Source organism: Lontra canadensis, unplaced genomic scaffold (genome assembly GCF_010015895.1).
Source record: "Lontra canadensis isolate GAN:19392208 unplaced genomic scaffold, GSC_riverotter_1.0 scaffold92, whole genome shotgun sequence".
In the NCBI taxonomy this organism is placed as follows: Eukaryota; Metazoa; Chordata; class Mammalia; order Carnivora; family Mustelidae; genus Lontra; species Lontra canadensis.
This window is the reverse complement of record NW_022631086.1, coordinates 1,106,849-1,132,378: the sequence shown is the minus strand read 5'-3', so window position 1 is coordinate 1,132,378 and position 25,530 is coordinate 1,106,849. Positions and strand designations below refer to the sequence as shown.

The 25,530-nt window shown below is 44.4% G+C and overlaps 1 protein-coding gene across 1 annotated transcript in view; it reads left to right on the top strand.

The window, feature by feature from the left end:
• Positions 1-18,809, top strand: part of RMND1 (required for meiotic nuclear division 1 homolog) — a 41,852-nt gene extending 23,043 nt beyond the window's left edge. Inside the window, exons 9-12 of the mRNA XM_032836364.1 lie at positions 114-190; positions 2,590-2,710; positions 17,986-18,102; positions 18,603-18,809. Coding sequence (XP_032692255.1) covers positions 114-190; positions 2,590-2,710; positions 17,986-18,102; positions 18,603-18,644 — 357 coding nt within the window. The 3' untranslated portion in view covers positions 18,645-18,809. The remainder of the gene's footprint in view (positions 1-113; positions 191-2,589; positions 2,711-17,985; positions 18,103-18,602) is intronic.
• The last annotated feature ends 6,721 nt before the right edge of the window (positions 18,810-25,530 follow it).

The window sequence follows — 25,530 nt, the reverse complement described above, 5'->3', positions numbered from 1 at the left end:
CCAAGGTGTCATTTACATCTGCTCTAGAATGTGCTTTATGGTCCTGTTACTTGCTGGAGATACGTTTGTGTAGACGCATGTATGTATGTCTGTGTTTTTTCCCTCCCAAATAGGCTTTAAAAGCCGGGAAGAAAGTGAAACTATCTCATGAAGAAGTGATGCAGAAAATGGGTGAACTCTTTGCCCTGAGGTAGAATTTTCTCTGTAAATAAGATTAATGTATGTATGTAACAGTGTGAAGAAGACGTTGCTGTCCTTGTCTAGTAAAAAGCCAACGTGGGCCTTGATGGGAAGGGCGGCCTCTCTCGCCTCACAGACATGGAGCCAGGGGAGCTCGTTCCCCTTAGAAGAACTTGGGCTGCACTAGGACTGCACTGCAAGACATTCTGTGTGCGCCCAGAGATCATAACTAATCTACGTTAAACCTACATAAGGGAGCCCAGTAGATGTTCTTGGTAGGTAGAAAGATATATTCTAGAATTTGGGTAATGGGAATTCTTGGTAAAAAGATCTCCTCACATCTGGAGAACGTACTGCTCAGCGAAATAAGCCAGTCAGAGAAAGACAAATACCATGTGATTTCATTCGTAGGTGGCATTTACGAAACAAAACAACAAAGGAAAAGGAGACAAACCAAAAAGACAGACTGTTAGCTGTAGAGAGCAGATGCAGATGGCTTGGGGGGTGTGGGGGGTTGTATTAGTAGGAGAAGGGGATTGAGAGTACACTTATCCTAACGAGCACTGAGCAATGTATCTAATTGATGAATTACCGTATCGTAACCTAGTAGAACTAATATAACACATAAACTACATCGGAATTAAAATACAAACTATATATATATATATATATATATATATATATATATATATTGCATGATATTGCTTAGTAGAAGCAAGTGCTACGGAAATGTTACATACCATGTGTCGTCCACTCTGAGACACACTGTAAGAAGCCACAGCAGAGACGGACGCTGCCAGTGGAGCTCTGAGACAGTGCTCTTTTATCACTGAATTAACCTCTTACACTGAAATAACTCCTTGAGCTTTGTCAGGTGTGCATTCCACCCCTTTCGCTCTTGGGCGCACAGGAAAGGAAAGCAAGAGGGAAGGCAGGGCAATGACAACTAAGTGACAGCCGCCACCTGTACGACATCATGCCGTCCATTTTCAGAGATGGGAAGGAACGGTGTCTTAAGACTGACAAAGTACATCGCTGTATCGTTTTAAAGAAGCTTCTGGAAAGGTGTTCAGTTTCTTTCATTTTTGTCATTTTCCCAGGATTTATGGGATGAAACATCCTGAATCTTGGCACGATTTCACAGGACAGGATCGTTCAGCGTCTTATCCCTCCAAGTGTGTGGCATGAGCTGCTAGAGATCGCTGTAGATAGTGTGAGAGTTGTTGTCCCACATTCCCCTTAGAGACTGTCCTGGAGAGAAGTGGTCCAGGATTTCTTTACCTGTGCGTTCCTTGTAGCCCAGGGGTCCTCATTCAGGATGCCAACAAAGTAAAAACCCATCCCCCGGGAGCGCCCTGCAACTCACATGAAGCCTTGAGCTCTCTAAGAAGTGGGGGAGAAACAGTCTCTAGCCTCTTCTCTTGGTAATGCCAACAGAATGGCAGATTATAATCATATCAAAACGTAGAAATTAGGACTAAGTATAGCTTATTAACAGTTTCTGTAGTGTCTTACTATTCTTATCCTAAGTTTTCTTCTCTTTACCATAAAAGCACCTGTGTGTTATTAAAAGGAACATGGCAAACCGAATAGATAGCATGGCAAGTTACAACAGTGGGTTAAAAATTAAGTCCCAGTTATGTAGGTAGGATCCAATTTGTGTAAACAGACAAAAATGAAAATTAATCTTTATCCTGCCATATATGCATACCCCCCATATGTGTTGTGTGTGCACACACATGAATATATGCGTAGAACAGGTCTGGAAGGACACACTAAAGTGTTCACGGGGCCCAAAGCTGTTTTGGGGTAAGAGGGCTGACTGCTATTTTCTGAGCTCTTCCCTAGGGCTTTCTTTGTTACAGTGAACAACTGTTTATGTGTTACTTCTGTGCCTTAAATTTTCATCTAAAAGTGAGCACAGGGCTCTTAGGTAAAAAGGTACGTGTGTGTGTCTCTCCTTTTCCAGTGTTTGCACAGAGAGTAAGCGAACAGTGGTTACGTGGTGGGTGGGAGAAAGGGAAAGATGGGAATAAGGACAGGAGTGAGATTTGTCAGTTTACCATTTCTTTATTTTTAAGTCACATGATTACCTATCCATCAAAAAATGTCTATTTGTAAAAGTTAATGAAAACAGGAAAATGGTCAGAAATTGAAAGCAAAATGAGACGGGTTTTTTTTTTCCTAACACTTTTTAAGTAACATTAATGTTAAAGATTGAGTTAATTTGGTTGCAAATTTTGAAATTCTTACGTAAGTCTTTTTATTTGTATATTTCTCAAGTATTACAAAGGTGAGCGTTCACAAATGTTTTCATAAAATACTTTGTAAATGGAAATAAAATAGGGACTGTGATTTTTTTAATTCAAGATTTAAAAAGTTATAATTTTTGGTTTTTTTTTTTTTAAGACACCGTATAAACTTGAGTTCAGACTTCCTGATCACTCCCGATTTCTACTGGGACAGAGAAAACCTGGAACAACTTTATGATAAAACTTGTCAGTTCCTTAGCATTACTCGTAGAGTGAAGGTACGTACTTTGCCCTTTTACTGAGAAAGATACAACTCTGCTTATAATTTGTGTGATGATGTGAAGAGAAATTTTAAGTAAATGTGTTTGGAGAAATATCTTGTTTGACTTTGATTCTGATCTCTGGATTTCCCCTTCCCCGTCTTCTGGGTACAGACAGTTTTCAGTACTTTTCTTTATTGCATCAAAGAATATTCTGATAGTTGCTCTGCAAACTAGGTGAAAAGAGTTTTAGAGGCCTACTCTTCCTTCACCAAGCTCTTGTCAAATCTCAAACAAGACTTGAACCCAAGTTCAAGTCCTGGAACTGTGTTGGTGGCAGCGAGAATAGAAATGAATTCAAGAAAGAATTCTCTAAGATCAAGCAATTGGCTCATGGGAGGTCAAGGACAGGGAAGAGTCAAGGATGACTGACGTTTGCCTGTGAGTGACAGGTAGGAAAGTGGCAAAACACAGAAAGGTGGGGCCGGGGGAGTGGAGGAGCAAAATTTAAGATACGTTGAGAGTAAGTGGCAAGAAGCCATCCAGTGAGAACCATCACTCATTAGAAGCATGAAAGCAAAATTGTGAAGAGTGACGTAGGTATGAAGAGAATGATGAAAGTGGGTGGAGGTGGTCATGGTGGAGGTAAACCATAGGGGGAAGGGAAACAATGGATGTTGTAGGGTAGGAAGCAGAATGGACGTTGTATAATGTGCACGTAGTTCTATGACCTTTTATTACGTTGATGTCCACGTAACCACGCGGTCAAGATGCAGAATTGTTCTGTCACCACAAAGATCTCCTTGAGCTGCCCCTTTGGAGTCACCTCGCCTCCCCTCCCCCATCATCCTTAACCCCTGGCATGACTAATCTATTCTCCATCTTCATAAAATGTTCTGTAAATACAATCATACAGTGTGCAACTGCTAAAACTGACTTTTTTCATTGAGTATAATGCCCTTGCCATCCATCTTAGTTGTCGTCCGTGTCAAACCCTGCCCTCCTGTGCATTACTTAAACATTTTTTTGGAGTTCATTTTGATTTATCTATCTGTATATTTTTAGTAAACCTCTTTGAATAGATATTTGGTGCTTTCCCTAGATACTCTCTTGTACATACATAGCTGATCACAGGCTACTCATTTTGACATTTTACCAGGTTAAATCAAGTACCGAAATCTGCTACCCTTTACATCCCTTTACCCACCGCCATTTACAGTGTTCTGCAGACATTGAGAACTCCATCACGGTTACAATTTTTGCTTTAACCATCGAATATAATTTTAGAAAACTCAAGAGGAGAAGGAAATTCTATTATACTTACCTATATATTTTTTTCTGTTGTTCTTTTTTCCTTCATGATGTTCCATGGTTTCTTTTATTGATTCCTTCCTGTTTCAAGAACATTCTTTAGTTATTCCTTTAGGATACATCCATAGAAACACAGTCTCCTAGTTGTCGTTTTGTCTGAGACTCTCTTGATTTCCTCTTCCTTCCTGGCAGCTCTGGGATTCTGGGCTGACCATTCTCTTCCAGCACCCAAAAAATGCTGTTGCGTCTAGTTCTGGGCTGCTCGGTTTCTGATGGGATAACGTGAACATCACGTCCTTTCTTACACCCCCACACGTACATGAGGCTCTGTTCACTTGTTCTGTAGTCTGTTTCCACTGTGGTGTTCCTATGGGCTAACTTCCTTCATTCTGTCTTCAAGTTTACAGATTCTTTGGCTGCCGAGCCCATCATTGGGTTTTTTATTTTGCTTATTTTATCTGTCTAAAGATACAATTCTAAAATTTCCCTATGATTCTTCTTACGCTTTCTAGCTCTTTGCTGGGACTTTGGTTTGTTTTTGTTTGTTTGTTTGTTTTTCATTTGTTTCAAGCATGTTCATAATATGCTTATTGAAGCAGTTTGACGATGACTGCTTTAAAATTCCTGTCAGATCATTTCAGCATCTGATTTATCCTGATGTTAACACCTACTGATTGTCTTTTCTCAGTGGCTCCCACCCAAGTTAGTACCTCCAGTTGCCCTCATTGCCTTAAGTGTTTTTGCTTCAGATACAAGGACCTTCATGTTCTTTCCTCTTTTCCAGTCTTCCTTCCTCCTGCTTCCCCACATTCATCCCATGCCCCGTCAAAAATAAATGACTTACAGGGCTCAGTTGGTTGAGCATCCGGCTCTTGATTTTAGCTCAGGTCATGATCTCAGGGTCGTGACATCAAGCCCTGCATTAGGCTGTCTCCTTTCCCCAGATTGTGAGTATGTGCCCTCTCTCTCAAACAAATAAAATCTTTTTTAAAAAATGGCTTACAATTTCAGCAGCCCACCATGGCTCATTGAATGATCAGGCAGCTCTGGTATCTACATATTTTCCTCAAGGCCAGACATTTCCCCTTGAATAACAACATCGAAGTCACCTTAGTTGTCTCCGACCTATATGGTACCAGCTGCAGTTGTCACTGACCTTGTTACCACCACTGCCTGTATGGGTGGTTTCCAGCGCAGGAGAGCAGAGGTCATTGCCAGCAGTCAGGGAAGGAGGCCCATCCTAAACTGTGCTGCTTTTAGCTGATGCAAGAGGATTGATCAGTGATACTCTAAGATTCAGATGTCAGTGGATTCCAAAATGGGTTTAGATATTAAATGACTAACTAGACAGGGTTTGATAATCCAGACATCTGCTCAGACATGAAGAGCATTGGACTCGCGTGGTGGTGGACTGGGTTGAAGTTCCACAGGCTCTAGAAGGGATGCTAAACGCGTTGCGGAGTTGAGGGACCCCCTGTGGTTGTGTTGTTAGCTCTCACTGTGAAACAGACTGTTCCAAAACTGAGTGGCTTAAAACAGCACTTGCTGTCTTACTGTCTATGGGTCAGGAGCCCGGGTCCAGCTCAACCAGGGCCTCCGGCGCGCGCTCTCTCTCTCTCTCTGTGGTCTCAGGGATCAGCTGGGAAGGTGAACTTCCTAGTTCACTCATGTGTTGTTGACAAGATTCAGTTCCTCTCAGGGTGTTGGGCTAAAGCCTCAGTTCCTCCCGAGCTGTTGGCCAGAGAGGCCGCCCTCAGTTCCCTGCCCCGTAGTCTTCTCTGGGGAGCAGGCGCCTCGCAGCATGGCAGCTTGTTTCATCGGGCTGAGCAGATGAGAGAAGGCAGACAGAGCACTACCAAGACGGACCCACAGTCTCTTGTAACCTAATCGCAATTACAGCCTATCACTTCCGCTGTATTCTTTTTGTTAGAAACAAGTCACTGGGCCCAGCCCACAGTCCCAGGGAGGGGATTGCACAGGGTATGAATGCCCAGAGACGAGGACCTTTGGGTGGCGTCTTGGTTAGGTGTCTGCCTAACACAGACTTCAGGTTTTGAAAAAGGTGGAGAACATTTCTGGAAGCCTACTTGGTCAGCACCATGACCTGCATCGTTCTCACAGTGCTGTTACGTTAGTGACGTCCTGCTTCACGCCACCAAAGGCCCTGCCAGCAAGCATCACTGGTCTCATGTTCTGAATCATCAGTAAGCCAACTGCCACTGCCACTTGGCTTGGACAGGAAGGTTGATGCCAAAGAAATGAGCTGATCTTTCACCTGGAAGGTGGCCATCTTTATGTGTCTGTCCTTACCGTACAAGATGGAATTACTGGCATCGGTAATTCTTGAGGACACCTTGCGTGAAGAATACCTTGACGACCAGATGATCAGCTAATTCATGGCCAAGATCAAGTGCAAACAGAAGACAAACATCGGTGAGAACAAAAGGGCTGTGTAGGCTCCTCCCTGCCATGTGTACTATGCTGAGTATCCTCTGTCTTCAGTATCCAGGCCAGTTTGAGATTGAGTCCCTCCATGAAAGGATTGACATGTAACCACTATCACCCATCAGCAGCTGGGAGAATCAGATGCTAACTAACCCAGTCTTTGGCACCCTGGACCCAGGGAGAAAGCCCCATACAGTTCCAGCTAGACAAGGCACTAATCCCTCCAGTGGCTTTATCATAGCCCCAAGATTTAACATCTCCTATGAAAAGAAGTAAAACCAAATTTATTCACAGACGACAGGATCTTGTATAGAGAATGTCATAAAACATCTACCAAAAAGCTACTAGAACAAATTAGTGAATTTACCAAAGTTGCAAAATCCAAGGTCACTATATAAAAAATAATTCTTTTTCTTTATACTACCAATGAACGGTTGGAAAATAAAAATTTTAAAATACCATTTACAATAGCATAAAAACCTCAGATTACTTAGGAATACGTGTTTCTTTTTTTTAAAAAGATTTTATTTATTTATTGGACAGAGAGCACAAGCAGGGGGAGCAGCAGACAGAGAGAGAGGGAGACACAACCTTCTGGCTGAGCCAGGAACCCAACACGGGGATCAATCCCAGGACCCCAGGATCATGACCTGAGCCGAAGGCAGGCGCTTACCCAACAGAGCCAGGCAGGCACCCCTCTTTTGCCCATTAACAAAATTGGGCTGTTCTTTAAACATTGAATAGAAACAGTTCTTCGTATATGCTGGAGAAGTCCTTCATCAGGTATGTCTACAGAGAATGTGTCCTCCCAGCCTGTGGCTTGCCTTTTCATATTCTTTTTTTTTTTTTTTTTTAAGATTTTATTTATTTGACAGAGAGAGACAGCGAGAGAAGGAACACAAGCAGGGGGAGTCGGAGAGGGAGAAGCAGGCCCACTGCTGAGCAGGAAGGCTGATGTGGGGCTCGATCCCAGGACCCTGGGATACTGACCTGAGCGGAAGGCAGACACTTAACGACTGAGCCACCCAGGCGCCCCACTTTTTCATATTCTTAACAGTGTCTTTCAAAGAGCATTAGCTTTTAGTTTTGGTGAAGTTCAGCTTGTGAAGTTTTTCCTCTAAGGTTCATGCTTTTTTTTTTTTTTTTTTGTCCTAAGAGATCTTTACCTGGCTCAAAGTCATGAGGCTTTTCTCCTATATTTTCTTCTTGAAGTTTTAAAATTTTAGCTTTAGTCAAACAGGAGGTACTAACTTGGTGGGAGCGACTGAGAAAAGACAATCAGTAGGTGTTAACATCAATATTTCGGTCTCTGACCCATTTTTTTTTAAGATTTTATTTATTTATTTGACAGAGATCACAAGTAGGCAGAGAGGCAGGCAGAGAGAGCGGGAGGAGGAAGCAGGCTCCCCGCTGAGCAGAGAGCCCGATGTGGGGCTCAATCCCGGGACCCTGGGATCATGACCCGAGCTGAAGGCAGAGGCTTTAACCACTGAGCCACCCAGGCGCCGCTCTGATCCATTTTAAAGGATAGAGTGTGAAGTAAAGGATAGAGTTCAGCTATCCAACTGTTCCAACACCATTTGTTGAAAATATCCGTTATTGAACTGATTTATATTGGTCAAAGATCAATCGCTTGGAGCACCTGGGTGGCTCAGTCCGTTAAGATTAAGCAGGTCAGCGGTGCCTGGGTGGCTCAGTGGGTTAAAGCCTCTGCCTTCGGCTCAGGTCATGATCTCAGGGTCCTGGGATCGAGCCCCTCATCGGGCTCTCTGCCCCGCAGGGAGCCTGCTTCCTCCTCTCTCTCTGCCTGCCTCTCTGCCTGCTTGAGATCTCTCTCTCTGTGTCAAATAAATAAAATCTTAAAAAAAAAAAAAAAAAAGATCAAGCAGGTCATGATCCCAGGATCCTGGGATTGAGCCCCACGTTGGGCTCCTTGCTCAGCGGGGAGCCTGCTTCTCCCTCTGTCCCTCCCCGTTTGTGCTCTCTCTCAAATAAATGAAATAAAATCCTTAAAGTAAAAATACATAAACGGCCAAAAGATTTGAACAGACACCTCACAAAAGAAAATAATGCAAATGGCCAAAGGAACATGAAAAGATGTTCAACATCCTTGTTCACCAAGGAAGTGCGATTAGAACTACAATGTGATTTCACTACACACCCCTTAAAGTGGCTGAAATTAACAGACTACTGCCAAGGGTTAGTAAGGATGTGGAGCCACTAGAACTTCATTACCTGTGGGACTAGAACTTGGTACCACAGCTTGGCAGTTTCTCATAAAATTAACCATTGTCTTACTATAAGTAACTCAGCAGTTCTTCTTCTTAAGTGTTTTACCCAGGAGAAATGAAAACACATGTCCTCAGTGTTGCATACACAAATGTTCGCAGCAGCTTTATTGATAATCGCCCAGAGTGAGAAGCAGTGCGGCACCCAGCAGCAGGTGGTGGATAAACGAACTGTGCCATATCCACAGAGCGGACTAGCAGTCAGCAACAGTAAGGCCCCACTGGTCCCTGCCACAACACAGGGAATATCAGAGTCACGCCAGGTGAAAAATATCCAGACACAAACAAATGTGCGGTTGTGTTTATGGGATCTAGAAAGGCAATTACATCTATAGGTACAGAAAGTAGATCTGTGGGGAACCTGGGTGGCTCAGTGGGTTAAAGCCTCTGCCTTCGGCTCAGGTCATGATCTCAGGGTCCTGGGATCAAGCCCCGCATCGGGCTCTCTGCTCAGCTGGGAGCCTGTTTCCCCTCTATTTCTCTGCCTGCCTCTCTGCCTACTTGTGATCTCTGTCTGTCAAATAAGTAAATAAAATCTCTTAAAAAAAAAAGAAAGATCCGTGATTCCCTGGAGCTGGGGAGGGGGTGAGTGGATGGGGCTGTAGTTTCCGAAGGAGCAGCAGGGACCTTTGGGGGTGATGGGGAATGTTCTGCGGGCAGCTACAAGGGTATCTGTTCGTCAAAAGTCTTCCAGTTGTCTGCTTAGAATGGCTGCATTCTATCATGCGTAAACTACGCCTCAGTAACGTTAATTTGAAAATAAAGCATCTGGTGAGAATTCTGTAATAGACTAAATGAAAACATCAGTGTCCGTGAGACACAGTCACTGGGGGTGGATTGGAGAGCTCTCTGAGTTAGTGCTCTTGGATGTCTCTTTTTCTCATGGAATGGAGACTCGTGATGGAATCATGATCGATGTGACAAGATACAAAGTCATTGCCGCCACGCAGCAGCAGACCTTCCCTACCTCTTCCGATAATCAGCGTGCTGTGCCTAATCGAGTCCGTGAAAGTAGCTGGGCAGAAACCCAAATAACCAGCTGCTTCCCCAGCCCATCCTGTCTTCCCTCAAGTTATGGTTCCGTGATGCTGATGCCCTTCGCTTGTCCCTTGTGGACGAGACTACACGAAAGGAGATAAAAGATGATGATGACCAATTCTGAAGGCAGACTGAGGGTATGGTTCAGAGGAGAAGTATAAAGACAAGGACGTCTTTCAAGAACTTACTCAACGGGAGCGCTACATCCAGCAGGAAAGCCAGAGTTGAAGATGAGACATGTCAGAGCAGGACCAATAGTGAAGATGAAGTCAGTGAAATCATCAGCTAGCGAGACGGGGACCAGCTGCTGAGGAGGAAGGGAAACCTGCAGAAAGTGCCGCGGCTCATCACTCTGCTAACCCAGGAGGGGCACCTCCAGCCGAGACGCCAGTGGAAGGTTGACTGTGCAGCCCAAAGAGCTGGCGCGGTGGGGTCCAGTCAGTCCCCAGATCGGGAAAGCCCCGGAACAAGTCAGTTCTGTGGCAGTATTGTGTTTTTTGGTTTTTGTTTTTTTAAATCTCATATGAACTAGATTGAACGACAGTCCTCCTGGCTCCTCAGTCCTCAACTGAGTACAGTGCGAGGATGTGTCCATTGCAGTTAATCAGGATAAAAACAAGGGTCTTTTAAAATTTCACACCATCACAGATAATCTGTAGCTTATGTTCTTTCAAGTTGATGTGATTCGATTCACTTGGTACCTTTGGGCCAGGACCATCCCTGGTTGCATTTTGCCAGATGAGCCCAAATGTCCCATCCTTGGAAAGGTTGCCCCATCGGGTCTGTGCCTCTGCCTCTGGAGCTTTCTGTGCATATCCCTCGCGTGCAGCGCTTACAGGCTGCATCTTCGTGTTGTGATGACGTGTGCAGACCGGGTTCCTGGCGAGGGCCTTCTTCCGGTTCATAGACCACCACTTTCTCACTGTGCCCTCACATGACAGGAGAGAGAATGCTGTCTCGTGTCCCCTCCTCTCCCTGTAAGGACGATAACCCTGCCCTCATGACCCCACCTACACCTGATCGCCTCCCAAATGCCCCATCTCCAGATACTATCACCTTCGGGATTAGGGTTTCACTGTAAGAATTTAAGGGGGACACAAACTTTAATTCCATAATACCAACAGTCCCTGAAACTCCACTTCATTTTTTCTTTCGGAGCTAAAATTCAAGATTGATTTTAATTATCTTTATAAATTATATATTTCTACCACATCTTTATTGGATTCTATGTTAGGAACTGGGGCAAGATAGCTAAAAGTAGAAGTAGCAATGTATTAGGGGGAAAGGGACTTACAGGAAATTGGACCTACACTCGTGGGATTTCCCCCCTCCTTCCTAAAAACACAGCAGCAAAAGGGATAGAATCTGCTTTGCCCCTAAATATCTAAATATATGATGGGCACACCAGAGTGGAGGGATTATTTGGCTCATGGGCCCAGAGGGCAAGAGATGTGGATTGGGACCTGTAGCACGTAAACGGCTGCTGGGCATGTTGGCCACATGGGTTTAGACTACATTTCACTTTATCTAATGGATTTGGACATTCTGTTTCTGAAAACTCATTACAAAGCAACTCAAACTTAGGCTCATCAAAATTCCTTGGGTATCTGACAATTTTTATGGAAGTCCTCTCACATCCCACTGAATTTGCCTCCCCTGGAGCAGGGTGCCCAATTATCATTACTCTCGTCACCTTCGTGGCTTGATTGAGTCATTACAGCTAATTGTTTTTCATTTCCCAGACCCACTCTGAGCCATTTTTTTGGTGTTAAATCTTCCACAAGTTACCAAGCATACTTAGAAGTTCCCAGACTATGTTTCTCAGAGTATGTTCCTTTTTTTTTTTTTTTAAAGATTTTGTTTATTTGAGAGCGAGAGAGAGCATAAGCGGGGGGTGGGGGGGGAAGCAGACTCCCCACTGAGCAGGGAGCCCGTAGGAAGGGCTCAATCCCAGGACCCTGGGATCGTGACCCAAGCCAAAGGCAGATGCTCATAGGACTGAGCCACCCAAGCGCCTCTCTCAGAGTATTTTCTTATCACGCTGAAGGCAGTTAAGACTAGTTGGGTTATGTGAAGATTATTTAGAAGAAGTTAAAAGAATTTAGCCTGCCTTAGGGTGCTCAACACAACACTGGGGTTGTAAGGGGATACAAAAGAAAAGAGCTGGTGCCGCCCTTCGGCAAGCTTTACCATCTAACAAGAAGACGCCCGGAACAAGGAGGGTTAGTGGAAATGCCAGGAGAAAGCTGTTCCTTGTTCCATTTGTTTGGTTGGTTTTCTTTTTCCCCAGAGAAAGGAATCTGGAGAAAAATAAGAGTATTAGGCATGAGATATGCTCAAAGGAGTCCCAAGACGTTGAGGGTGGAGGTCAAGTCATTTCATTTGGTAATTAAGAGACGGACTAGAAAAGATGAGAGGGGAGGCACAGCAGGGCAGTTGAGGCAGAAGAGCCAGGCAGGCGGGCGTCCCTCGCCGCACCTTCTCTGTGAGTGTCCTCCAAAGTTCTGTCCCGGCTGCTTCTCCTACTGCCTGCCCCATCAGCTCTCCTCTTCGGGTCCATGACTTCGACCCCATGTTTTCCGGATGATTTTCAACTGAGTATCTCTAACCTCAGGTCTCTGCTTGCCTTCCAGGTGTTTTCCGTTCCCTACCAGATCTCACGCCTTCCGCAGTGACCTATCTCCTAGCGTCCCTTTGAGAGTCAGTGCTCTGTGTCACTCCACACTAGAAGGTCGGCTCCCTGAGATCAGAGACCAGGATTATTTTCTTCCCTGTTATCTTCCCAGTTCTTGGCAAGGCCTCACACAGAGCACATGGCTCAGTAAATATTTGTACAATTAATCGGTGATTAAGATTCCAAAATGAAGCCCATGGTAGTCTCCCAGAAAACACTGAACCTCTAGTCTCCATTTCAGCTTGTGGCAGAACCATTAGTCCCCTCCATCTGTCAGTCAACCAGAAAACCGAAAGGCCTGGTGGTTTCCTCTTTTTCCGTCACCCTCCATGTCCAGTCACACCATCCTTTCATTTTCTCCTCAGTGTCCTTCGTTCATTGACAGATATTTACGGAAAGTCTGTACGATCAGCCGTGGGCTGGTGAAACTGGGGGGATTACCATACTGACCCCTGCCTTCTGACCTCCGCCTATGACACTTCTGCTGTCACTCACCCTCTCCTCTCCCCCAGACTATTCTCAGACCTTGACTGCCCCCCTCCATCCTCTCCACTGCACCCTTGAGCTGGAAGGCAGGGATGTGTCTGTCTGGTTCACCATTCCATCTCCTTGCCTAGCACGAGTCACAACACAACCAATATTTGAACACTGAGCGAAGGTCTCCACATTACCTACAGAATAAAATTCCAGTGTTACAGCGTGGTGCAGTAAGTTTCTCTTACTGCTGTAACAAATTAGCCCACCTGGCTCAGCATGAATGCATTGTATGACAGCTCTGCAGGTCAGCAGTCTGACTTGACAGTCACTGAGCCAAAATCAAGGTGTTGGCAGGGCTGCGTTCCTTTCTGGAGGCTGTGCGTAGGGAAAGGCTCTTTCCTTGCCTTTCACAGCTCCTACAGGCTGCCCACATTCTTGGCCTGCAGCCCCTTCCCTGTAACAGAGGCGAGTTCAGGACTCCTCGCGTAGCATCACTTTAAGCTCTTATACCTGCCAGTTCCACTTTGAAGGACCCCCGTGATTCCACTGGACACCCCCCCCAAGTCATCTAGGTTTCGCTCCCTGTCTTAAGGTCAGCTGATTTCCGACATTAATTCCATATGGAATCCTGTTCCTATTGCCATGTCCTAGTCACACCGTTCCACTCGCAATTTGGCACTAACTTACCTTTTTAACCTCATTTTCAGGTACTTCCTTCCAAGTATCTAGCATGCTTTGCCTCTGTGCTGTTTCCTGTCTTAGGCGCTCTCCCCTTCCCTTGGCTCCCTACCCTTTCTTCCTGGCACCTGCCTATCTCTTTTAAGATTTTATTTATTTTTGTGTGTGGGAGAGAGCGAGCGAGCATGAGTGGGGGAGGGGGAGTGGGGAGGGACAGAGGGAGAAGCAGGCTCCCCGCTGAGCAGGGAGCCAGTGCAGGACCCCAGGACCCCATCGCAGGACTCTGGGATCATGAGCTGAGCCAAAGGCAGGCACTTCACTGACGGAGCTACCCAGGTGCCCACTCCCCACCTGTTGAGCGCCTACTCCCCATTTCCCACCTCTGTGGTACCATCCATGTTTCCTTGTGCTCCTCACGTGTGTGCAGGTAGCACGCATGACTCTATAGCTCCGTGAAGCAGGAAGCCAGGACTGTCTTGCTTGCACACCACAGAAAAGTTTGAATGAGCTAACTTACTTAGCACCATGAAAGGCTGAGAAGAACAAGGCTAGAGTGTGGGAGTGGGGAATGTCTATCGCACAGATCCAAATAAGTCAGTCTCTCCTCGCCACTTTCTGAGCCAAGCTGGCCTCCTTGTGGCCTTCTCTGTGGAAATGGGAGAAATGGGTGTGGGAAGAGGGAATTTCCAAGTTTACATTTCACCCTTCCTGGCAACTTCAGAGGACTGGCACATGTGTCCATCTTTGACCAGCCATATGAGGAGGAAGTGGGCGCTATGGTTGGCTAAGCCCCTGGGTCTTCTAGCCGCCCCCTTCCACCCTGGGGCTTCGGGGGGAGCACTGGGAGGGTGTCAGGTGGATGCTGAGATCATGGTTGGCCACATCAGGTGGAAGAGTCACTCCCCAAAGTGTGGGGGGCAGGGGGGGAGGGGAAGGGGAAGGGAGCTGGGCAGCCAGCAGATGGCTGTGAGGCAGAATGAAGGAAGCGCTAAAATAAGGAAGCGGTGCTTTCGGAGCACCGAGGAAAGAGCAGGCTTGGAAGGCACAGGGCGCCATCCTCTGAAGCGTGACTGGACCAGATGATCTGGGATCGTTTCATGTTATCGAGAAGGCAGTGGATGCTAAAATGTTTAAAGCTGTTGAATGGGTGAGTGACGTGATCCAGCTGCTTAGAATGAGAACCTTGATGCCAGTCGGGGTGCGGGGGGAGTGGATCTGTTCTTAACAAGTAATATTTCATGAAGACCTTCTGTGTAGTATTAAGGAATGCTAAGAAGGGGGTAGATTTAAGACTGTCCACCTTGGGGCATAACTGTAGGGAGTGGGAATTAGAGATCAAAGATCTCCACCCCAGGGGTGCCTGGGTGGCTCAGTCCATTAAGCGTCTCCCCTTACCTCAGGTCACTAACCGAGTCCCACATCACGCTCCATGCTTGGCAAGGAGTCTGCTTCTCCCTCTCCCTGCCACTCCTCCTGCTTGTGCGTGCTCTCCTCTCTCTGCCAAATAAATAATCTTTTTTTTTAAGATTTTATTTATTTATTTGACAGAGAGATCACAAGGAAGCAGAGAGGCAGGCAGAGAGAGGGGGAAGCAGGCTCCCCTCTGAGCAGAGAGCCCGATGCGGGGCTCGATCCCAGGACCCTGAGACCATGACCTGAGCTGAAGGCAGAGGCTTTAACCCACCTGAGCCACCCAGGGGCCCCTAAAAAAATAATCTTAGAAGAAATAATCTCCACCCCAGGTGACTGGGAACAGCATGACCTGATCGGAGAAGGGAACGCAAGACAAGGGATAGACTTGGACAGGATGTCAGTTTTAGTTTGAGAAACATTAAAGTTGAGGTGTGGTCAGGAAACCCGTAAGATGTTTTGTAGGCAGGTAGAAATTCAGTCAAAGAAGAAACCAGAATTACACAGTTATATTTGGGAGTAGAAGAGATCGTTTAAGTCTTTCCCAAAGTGTGGGGTACATACACTTGTTCAAGAGCGGAATTTAGGTGACACCTGGACCCTGAACGAGTTTGGTTTTGGTGGTTTAGTGGCTCCTGATGGGCCCTCTAATGTATGCTCCTCCCACTTTCCTGGGCGTCAGGCTCAGCTTCCTGAAGGCAACACTGTTTTACGTCACGCTGTTGTCCATTTAATGCGATGACCGTTTACTGCTTTTTTTTAAGCATTTTTTCTAAAAGACTTTATTTATTTGACAGAGAGGGATCACAAGTAGGCAGAGAGGCAGGCAGAGAGGGGGGAAGCAGGCTCCAAGCTGACAGAGAGCCTGATGCAGGGCTTGATCCCAGGACCCTGGGATCATGACCTGAGCCGAAGGCAGAGGCTTTAACCCACTGAGCCAACCAGGTGCCCCGACAGTTTACTTTTAAATAAACATATTAAGAACAGTTTGTCTTTTGGAAATGACATAACAGTCCAGGCGGCACATACACTTCACAGAAGCAGTGATGGTGGGATGCAAGGTGACCAAAGTTTCGGGAGCGTCTACACAAACCAAAGTGAGTGAGATGGTACAGAGCGTAGAGCTAGAAGACAAGAAGGCAAGATCAGGACTTTGGGAAATGTCATCTAAAGACAGGAGAGGGCAGAGAAAACCCAGGAAAAGATGGTAGTCCGGGGTAGAACCTAGATCTTAGGGGAGAAAAAGCCAAAGGAAGTGTGCCTTTCAAGGTGCTATCAAATGCTTGAGTTCGCTGAGGTTTAGAACCAAGAAAAATTGTTAAGATTTACCAATTCGGAGACATTTGCAAGTTCCAGAAGAGTTGTAATATGCAGTTGCTAAGGGCTAAAGAGTAAAGCGGGTGATGAAGAAGTGGGGAAGAACGTGTCTGTTTAGTCACCTGGAAGAGAATGAAGCCTGCGGATGAGCATGTTTCTAGAGCAAGATCAAGTAGCCAATTAGCACCGGGAAGGAGGGCGAGAAAGGAGAGGAGGCACTATTGTAAGCATTTGCACGGAGCAAACTACAGGATGGCCATAAAGGCTGGAAACATGGTGAATATATGCTTATAACTGTGGTCCCTTGTGTTCTCCTTATTGAAGCAGTTTATTATTATTTTTTAATATTTGAGAGAGAGGGAGGAGAGAAGGAGCACAAGGGGACGGGGTTGGGGGAGGAAGAAGCAGACTTCCCGCTGAGCAGGGAGCAGGACGCAGGGCTGGATCCCAGGACCCTGAGATCATGACCCCAGTGGAAGACAGATGCTTAACTGAGGAGCCACCCGGGCGCTCCTGAGGCAGTTTAAGGCTCTGTGCACAGCCGCAGTCCATAGGGTACGCTGGCACCTTTCTATCAATCCCCAAACATGCATCTGTGATAATGGTCTCAAATGTCCAGACCAAACCCGTAAGGAATCAGGGAGAATCAGACTATTTTAAAAAAGGTTTCCAGACTTTTTCCAATTTTCAAAAGAAAGTGAGATACAGAGATTAAGGAGGTCCAACCACTGGTGGTCACATCCAAGTCTTAAATTCAAAGACTGTTTTCTGGGGCGCCTGGCTGCTCATTCTGTATAGCATGCAACTCTTGATCTCGGGGTCATGAGTTCAAGCCCCATATTGGGTATAGAAGTTATTTAAAAATAAAATCTTTTAGGGGCGCCTGGGTGGCTCAGTGGGTTAAAGCCTCTGCCTTCAGCTCAGGTCATGATCCCAGGGTCCTGGGATGGAGCCCCGCGTCGGGCTCTCTGCTCAGCGGGGAGCCTGCTTCCCCCGCTCTCTCTGCCTGCCTCTCTGCCTGCTTGTGATCGCTATCTGTCAAATAAATGAATAAAATCTTAAAAAAAATAATAAAATCTTTTTTAGAAAAACAACTCCCCCCGCCAAAGATTCTGTTTTCTGTGACCCTGCCCCAAACAGCACGTGGTGGGGCATTGGAACCCCAAAGTTCTGCAGTTCACTAAAAGCAGTGCCAACTAGTGGCAAGTGTGCCCCCAGCCAAATGGTACGGTCTGGGGGCTTGCACAGAGCCTGAACAATTTTAGAAAGTAATCATCATTTTTATCTTTTCGGGTGTTTTGGCCACAACACGTTTCAAATTTGCCTTTCTTAACTGCGAAACTCCCAAGGGCAGCTAACCAGAAACTGGGACTCAAAACCTTTTTTTACATCTTCCATCAAATCTTAAGAATGCAGGAGCTTCAATAGATGAAGTACTTCCTGCAGTTGGGTCTGTGCGAATCAGTGTCTCTAGTCGGACTCCCGGGAGGCAGGTTCCCACGGGCAGGTTGCCTTAGGGAGAGAGCGGAGCGACACTTGGGAGGATAAATTGTTTACCTATTTCAGACCTGGACAGTTTTGAAATGTGACGTTACTTAGTTCTTAAACCTGTTTGAATATAAATACAGGTGCTTCCTAAGGTTTTCCTAACGCAGGTTATGAATGAGAAGCTTCAGCACTGCATGGAGCTGACAGATCTAATGCGGAATCACCTGACTGAGAAGAGGGCGCTCCGCCTGGAGTGGATGATTGTCATCCTCATCACCATCGAGGTAAACAGCCGCGTAGGAGGAAACAGCGGCGCCTGACTGGCTCAGCCAGTGGGGGAGGACACTGTTGGTCTCAGGACTGTGGGTTCAAGCCCCACATGGGGTGTAACTAGAAAAAAAAAATTAAAAATCTAAAAAAAATAAAATGAAAATAAAGATAATTTGACATAGAAAATGACAGTGGAAAAGAGCATAGCTTTGTTCTAATTACTAAATCTCTCTGGAAGGGAGGCAAGTTTCAAGTGACTGTGGTAATACTGCAAATGCACAGTGTGACTTTTGGAGGCGTTGCATTTATGAAGATAGCATTTAGAGAATATTCTAGCTGCACATTTGTAATGTACAACCCAGCAGCAAGAACCTTTGCCTCACATCTGGACAGCTTACCATGTGGGAAAGACTTCAGGAGCATTTTTCAATAATCACAATTTTGGAAAAATCATTTAGGTTTTTACCAGTGATTTGCTATGAAACTAACAAATTTCACTTCTTATCACCCTAAGGTCATGTTTGAACTGGGACGAGTATTTTTTCTGATCAAGTGATAACCAGAGAAAAGTATCCGTGCAAAAGATATTCAAGTTCTACAATCAAAAATAAATGCTATTGGGGGAATCTCTTATTTAATTGGTATTTAATATTTTTTAATCAATGTGATGATCTTTTTCAGCTCCTGTATGTATTGCTGCTTGAATAAAAATTATGAAGAATCTGGTGCTTGGGTCTTTAACACTGAGAATTTGAAAGGAAGACATTTTAGAAGAACTGTAGAAAGCTTAACACCTAGGAAATCTAGGCAAAGATACTTATTAAAGCCAAAAGTCTTAAATTTTGGACACTATCCCTTCACCTGTCCCCAGGAAGTCCCAGTCACAGCCCTAAAAGAACCATACACAAAACTCTGCAGTATTGAAATAAATACATTAAGAGGTTCATGCTGACAGGAACGAATTTACACACCTACTTCGGATAGCTTAATTTCAGTATGACTGCTCACTGGCACTTCATTCATCAGTACTACCCATGCTTTTACTACCAAGCTAGTCAAAATAGTCTTCCCGGGGCGCCTGGGTGGCTCAGTGGGTTAAAGCCTCTGCCTTCAGCTCGGGTCATGATCCCAGGGTCCTGAGATCGAGCCCCACATCGGGCTCTCTGCTCAAGAGGGAGCCTGCTTCCCCCTCTCTCTCTCTGCCTGCCTCTCTGCCTACTTGTGATCTCTCCCTCTGTCAAATAAATAAAATCTTGAAAAAAAAAAAACAAAAAACAAAATATTCTTCCCACATATTTTTTGTTTCACACATACTTTGGGAAAATGAAAAAATGGCAAGAACAAAGAACTTGACCTTTATGTGCTTACCATCTTGAATTGATAAACATATTTTTAAAAAGCAAAGTCCTTTTGGGGTACCTGGGTAGAGCAGTCAGTTAAGTGTCCAATGGTTGGATGTTGGTTCAGGTCGTGAGATTGAGCATGCTTGAGTCTCTCCCCCTCTCCCCGCCACCCCATGTTCTAAAATAAATCTTTAAAAAGTAAATTCCTTTTTATCTTCATTTTTAGGCATAACCCCACTTGTCCCATATGCTTCCCACCACCATGAATTTAAATGTTGCTTTTTTCAGATATTATAGTGAAATGGGGGGTTAGATACATCCAACCCCCCCACAGTTGAAGATCTGTGTATCTTTGACTCATCCAAAACTTAATAGCCTGTTGACTAGAAGCCTTACCAATAAGTCAATTAACACATTTGTTTGTATTTTTTACTGTATTCTTACAATAAGGCAAGGTAGAGAAAAGATTTGAGAAGACCCAATTACATACTATATGTACTGGATTTATGGCTAGAACCCACCCGCACATAAATGGAACCGTGAAGTTCAATGAAACCTGTTATTCAAGGTTCCTCTCTATGAATACAGTATTAACTGTTCTAAATTGAAATATTTAAATTTTGCAACTTTAAGTGCCACACGGGATTTCCCCTAGAGAATGCACATCTATCTATATACGCTTATTATTTTTAAATACTTCTTTGCTCTAATAGTGCAAAGGTGAACATCCTGGTACAATTTCCAGCACACTGCAAGGAATTCTCGAGAACTGCTGTCTGCTAAGGTACCTAGAGCCCAAGATTTCCCAAGGAACATGTGCGCATGGAGTTCAAGGAACGCTTTCTAGATGCTCAAGTTCACAGAAAGCGCTTACGTAAAGCTGCTGTGCCTATAGACGCACCTGCAGCCAATGCACGAGGGCTATTCTCTTTACCTATCTTCCCTCCTCACCCATCTTCAATTTTAGTTTGGTCCCCTGTATTTAAAAACCTATACATATACTTAACCTACATTTAGAAATCTTTGGGAAGCCAACCAGAACACAATTTAAAATACTGGTCAACGAAGCTTTCTAATTTAATGGGAACCCTATAATCCCCCACCTCTTAAGAGGGGCATTTCAATAAAGCTTTACTCCTAGTGCAATATACACAATTTGCTGTTTGGGTCAACTGTGTGTTAATTACAATTTTAACAACAAAATATGAACATTTGGTATCTTCTGGTCATGGCAAAATCCAGCATTTCAACTTATATACAAATACGCTGCAAAGAACATAAGGATGATCAGTAAGAACTCTAAGCACAAAAATTTATTAGGTAAACATTTTGTGGGGGAAATGTAACAGTTTTTCAAGAAGGAAAAAGGAACAGTGTTGGGGCGCCGGGGTGGCTCGTGGTTAAGCCTCTGCCTTCCGCTTGGGTCAGGATCTCAGGGTCCTGGGATCCAGCCCCACATGGGGCTAAGCAGAGAGCCTGCCTACCCCTTCTCCCTCTGCCTGCTTCTCGGCCTACTTGTGATCTCTCTTTCCCCGTCGAATAAATAAATAAAATCTTCAGGGAAAAAAAAAGGAACCATGTTAAATTTGAATTGTTTATTTTTATTAAAGCAATCATGGTAGACACCAACTCATTATAGCACTACATTCCACTAGATACACTAAAGACAGATGTGATTCATGAGAAATTGCATCTTTTTCAACCAAATTTTATGAGAAAAGCTTCAACTTAAGTTATTGGAAAGAGTTTTTTTTTTTAATTTTAAGTTATGTAACAGAAGAAAGATGTTCAAGATCACTTCTGTAACATCAAAATGACCAAGAAATCCTACCAGAAGACCGAGGGGAGCCTAAGTTTAAGTACATTCACCAGCAGCCCTGGAAGCACTCCTCAAAGTGGTATCAAATTGGTCACTCATGCAAGTACAGGGCTTAAGAACAATCTGGACGTGAATTCCTCACCACCAGCGACTAGCTGTATCACCTTGAGCCAATCCCTGAACCTCTCTCTGGGTCTGTTTCTTTATCTGTAAAATGGGTCTAAACAGTACACAAGTTCACAGAGTTGCTGTGAGGATTAACGGAATTAAAATGGAAACTATGAGTTTATTGTTGCTACAATCCATCTGAGTAAAAATCCATAGGATTCTGAGATTAAATGGAGGCTGAATCAAACTAGGAACCCCCACCCAACTTCGAATCCAATTGGGAAACATCAAGGGAGACTTAAAAAGACAGACGTTAGCAAATCCTGCACCTAAACGGATGGAGCGGTTCACTTAAAGTAGTATTTCCACTCTATAAAATGAGTTGGCTATTCGGTTTAAGCCCGAAACGGCTTTTAAAATCAACACATTTTTCGTGTACCAGGCAGCCACCACTGGCATTCTGGGGTGCCTTCTCACATACCCACAGCAGTAAGAAGCAGGACTGTTTTTTACATATAAAATCAATATTATTATTTCTAGAATCAGAAACATTTTTTTGCCAAAACTTAATCATATTCACCTAGTTTTAACTATTCTCCGGTCTATCACTTAGAGCAGTCTGTCCTAAGTGCGGTGCTCAAACCAGCCCCAACAGCAAACACCTGGGTGTCCGTGATTTATACAGATTCCTGTGTTTTGCAATCAGGATTTATGAGGCAGCAACTAAAGAATGTTTCTTACAACTCTCCAAGAGATTCCCATGCTCACTAAACTGAGTGCTGTTAACTACTTACTGGCTTCTCCTCACTTTACAGAGACAGACTTTCAGTAATTCACGAGCACCCTCTTGCTCCATTTAATGTACTTAAGGACTAAACCACCTCAGGTGACTGAATTCTTTCCTTCCCCAACTGAACCTCCCCGTGCTCTCCTCTCCCTGCCTTTACAAAGTGCGTGTGTGGGGCTGTGCTGGGAGAGATAAAGATGAGTAAAGGAAGTTTTTCCAAAAACCTCAAATCTACTAAATTTCAATTCTCTCCGCTGCTTATGAATCGCCACTTTTTAAAGATTTATGGTCACTATCCCAAATTCCCTTTCCTCAGGGGAGCTTTCCTCAAGGGCTTAACAAAATGGGATTTTTTTTAAAGGCCACATTTTTAAACTCCTTCTGCACAGTCTGAAAACACAGGATTTAAATGTTCTTTAGAAACAAAAATGTTTCAGGGTACGTGAATAGCTCAGTCAGTTAAGTGTCCAACTCTTGGTTTCTGCTCAGGTCCTAACCTCATGTTGTGGGACAGAGCTCTGTGTCAGACTCCCTGCTCAGCGGGAGTCTGCTGGGATACTCTCCCTCTGCCCTTTCCCTGGCTTGTGCTTGCACACTTCCTCAGATAAATAAATCTTTTAAAAATTTAAAAATTGGGGTGCCTGGGTGGCTCAGTGGATTAAAGCCTCTGCCTTCGGCTCAGGTTGTAGTCTCAGGGTCCTGGGATTGAGCCCCACATTGGGCTCTCTGCAGGGCGGGAAGCCTGCTTCCCCCCACCACGCCCCCGCCTCTCTGCCTACTTATGATCTCTGCCTGCCAAATAAATAAATAAATATTTTAAAAAATAAAAATTTAAAAATAGGGACGCCTGGGTGGCTCAGTTGGTTAAGTGTCTGCCTTCAGCTCAGGTCATGATCCCAGGCTTCTGGGATCGAGTCCCACGTTGGGCTTCCTGCTCAGCTGAAAACCCGCTTCTCCCGCTCCCTGTGCTCACATGCTTGCTCTCTGACAATAAATCTTAAAAAATAAAAATTTGTAGATTTAAAAATAAAAGTAAAACGTTTCAACATGTCCTAGACTGTTATGATAAAATAGGCTGGAAAGCATATAGAACTGTAAAGCCTACACACAGAGATACTCATTCTTTCATGCAATACAACAAATACTTAAGTAGTTAGGATGTGTTACTCTGGACTGCAAGCTACAGTGGCAGAATGACAGAAAGGGCTCCTCCTTTCATGAAGCTTACATTCAAATGAAGACAGGAGGAAAACAACTAATCTGCTTAAAGAGAGAAATGCTCTACAAAGAAATCTATAGAACTGGTAGAGGGGTGGTATGAAAAAAACCCTAAGAGTGAACACAACAGTTAAATAAACTAAAGAACCTAAAATTTATGCAAGATTTAGACAGCACTATTTGAATTGAAAAGCCCAAAACAGGCGAGATCCTGGTTAAGAATGAACTGGACTTTTAATATCCAACTGGACTTTTAATATCCATGAGTCCTAGAAACTTGCTTACCACAACCGTATTTTTTTTTAAGATTTTATTTATTTATTTGACAGAGATCACAAGTAGGCAGAGAGGCAGGCAGAGAGAGAGGAAGGGAAGCAGGCTCCCTGCTAAGCAGAGAGCCCGATGTGGGGCTCGATCCCAGGACCCTGGGATCATGACCTGAGCTGAAGGCAGAGGCTTTAACCCACTGAGCCACCCAGGTGCCCCACACAACCGTATTTTTTGAATACTAATATAAAAGCATGTAGGAGACTGCTTCTTGAACTCATCACATGAAGACTTACAGATGGCAACAAACAAAAAACGATGTAATTCCAGTCAAATCTCAGCCACCAGACCCAGGTCTTTAAATGCAGAGTATTGATCTTAATCTAAAAAGTCTCATGTGGTTTGGGCTCTGGTTACCTTAGAGATTTCTGGCTCTAAGCACTCTGATGGCAAGCAAGATTAGTTTGAATACTTGTCCTATGGGGCACTACCGGAATCTGATGAACTAGAATCCTTGAATTTTATGTGGCCCTTTCAGATCCTGGGTTTCCTGGCACTGAGGGGTTTCCGGCAGCAGCCAGATTCCCAGCGCCAGGCTGGAAAGGCCTGCGCAGATCAGCCAGCTGGCTATCCTGTCTTCAGACCGCATTTTAGAAATCGAGGTTTAGACAGACAACTTTTTCAAATGGAGACACTGCTGCCGCTCCACAGGTCTCTAATATGGGTAAACTACCAAAAATGGGACTCTCCCCTACAATGACCAATCACTTTCCAAAAGAAAAACAAGTCAGTATCATACACAGAAACACAGATACAAGGAAAAGTAGTTCTTATAAATCATCAGATTTCACTTTCAAAGGTAAAAATTCCAAGTCAAATACAATTCTATAAGCAGAATTCCAGATGCAGATTTCTTTTTTAAGAACAATTTCTAAATTAAATGTCTTGAAAAATCAGTTGTGACTACTGAAACACGTGACTACTTGGAGGAGTCCTTCACCCAACGTGGCTGGGAAAAGCAGCCAGTGTCAAAAGGGTATGTACTGCACGGCTCCATCTATATAACGCGCTGAGAGATAAGGCTGGTGATGAAGAACAGATCAGCAGCTCCCGCAGGGGTGAGGGTGGGAGGAGGGTAAGTATATAAAATGACAGCATGACAGTTTTTTGAAAGTGGGAGAGCTGATCTGTATTCTAATTGTGACGCTGCTTACACAAATATTTATCTAAGTTCAAAGAACTAAACACCAAAAGGAAAAAAAATTGGGACACCTGGGTGGCTTGATCAGTTAAGCAGCTGCCTTTGGTCAAGTCATGATCCCGGGGTCCTGGGAGGGCTTCTCCCTCTGCCTACTACTCCCCCTGCTTTTACTCTCTCTGGCAAGTGAAGAATCAAATCTTTTAAAAAATTCACTGTATAATTTTTTTTTAATATTTTATTTATTTATTTGACAGAGATCACAAGTAGGGCAGAGAGACAGGCAGAGAGAGAGGAGGAAGCAGGCTCCCCGCTGAGCAGAGAGCCCGATGTGGGGCTCTATCCCAGGACCCTGAGATCATGACCCGAGCCGAAGGCAGAGGCTTAACCCACTGAGCCACCCAGGTGCCCCATCACTGTATAATTTTTAAAATTTATTTAAATAATCAGTGACTTTTTTCAAAAATATATATGTAATAATCTTATCATGTACTGAGGTATGGTTAAGCCCCCTTACATTTATTTTATATGCACACAAATCTGTAAGTTTATTTACATATTTAATATATATAAAATAATATATGATTGTGTCCTCCCCTACTGGCCTGGAAGCATCTTAAGAATATTAAGTATAACGAAAAACTGAGGCTTCACAAATGAAGTACATGCCCAAAGCCAAACAATTTAAGGTAGCGAGAACAT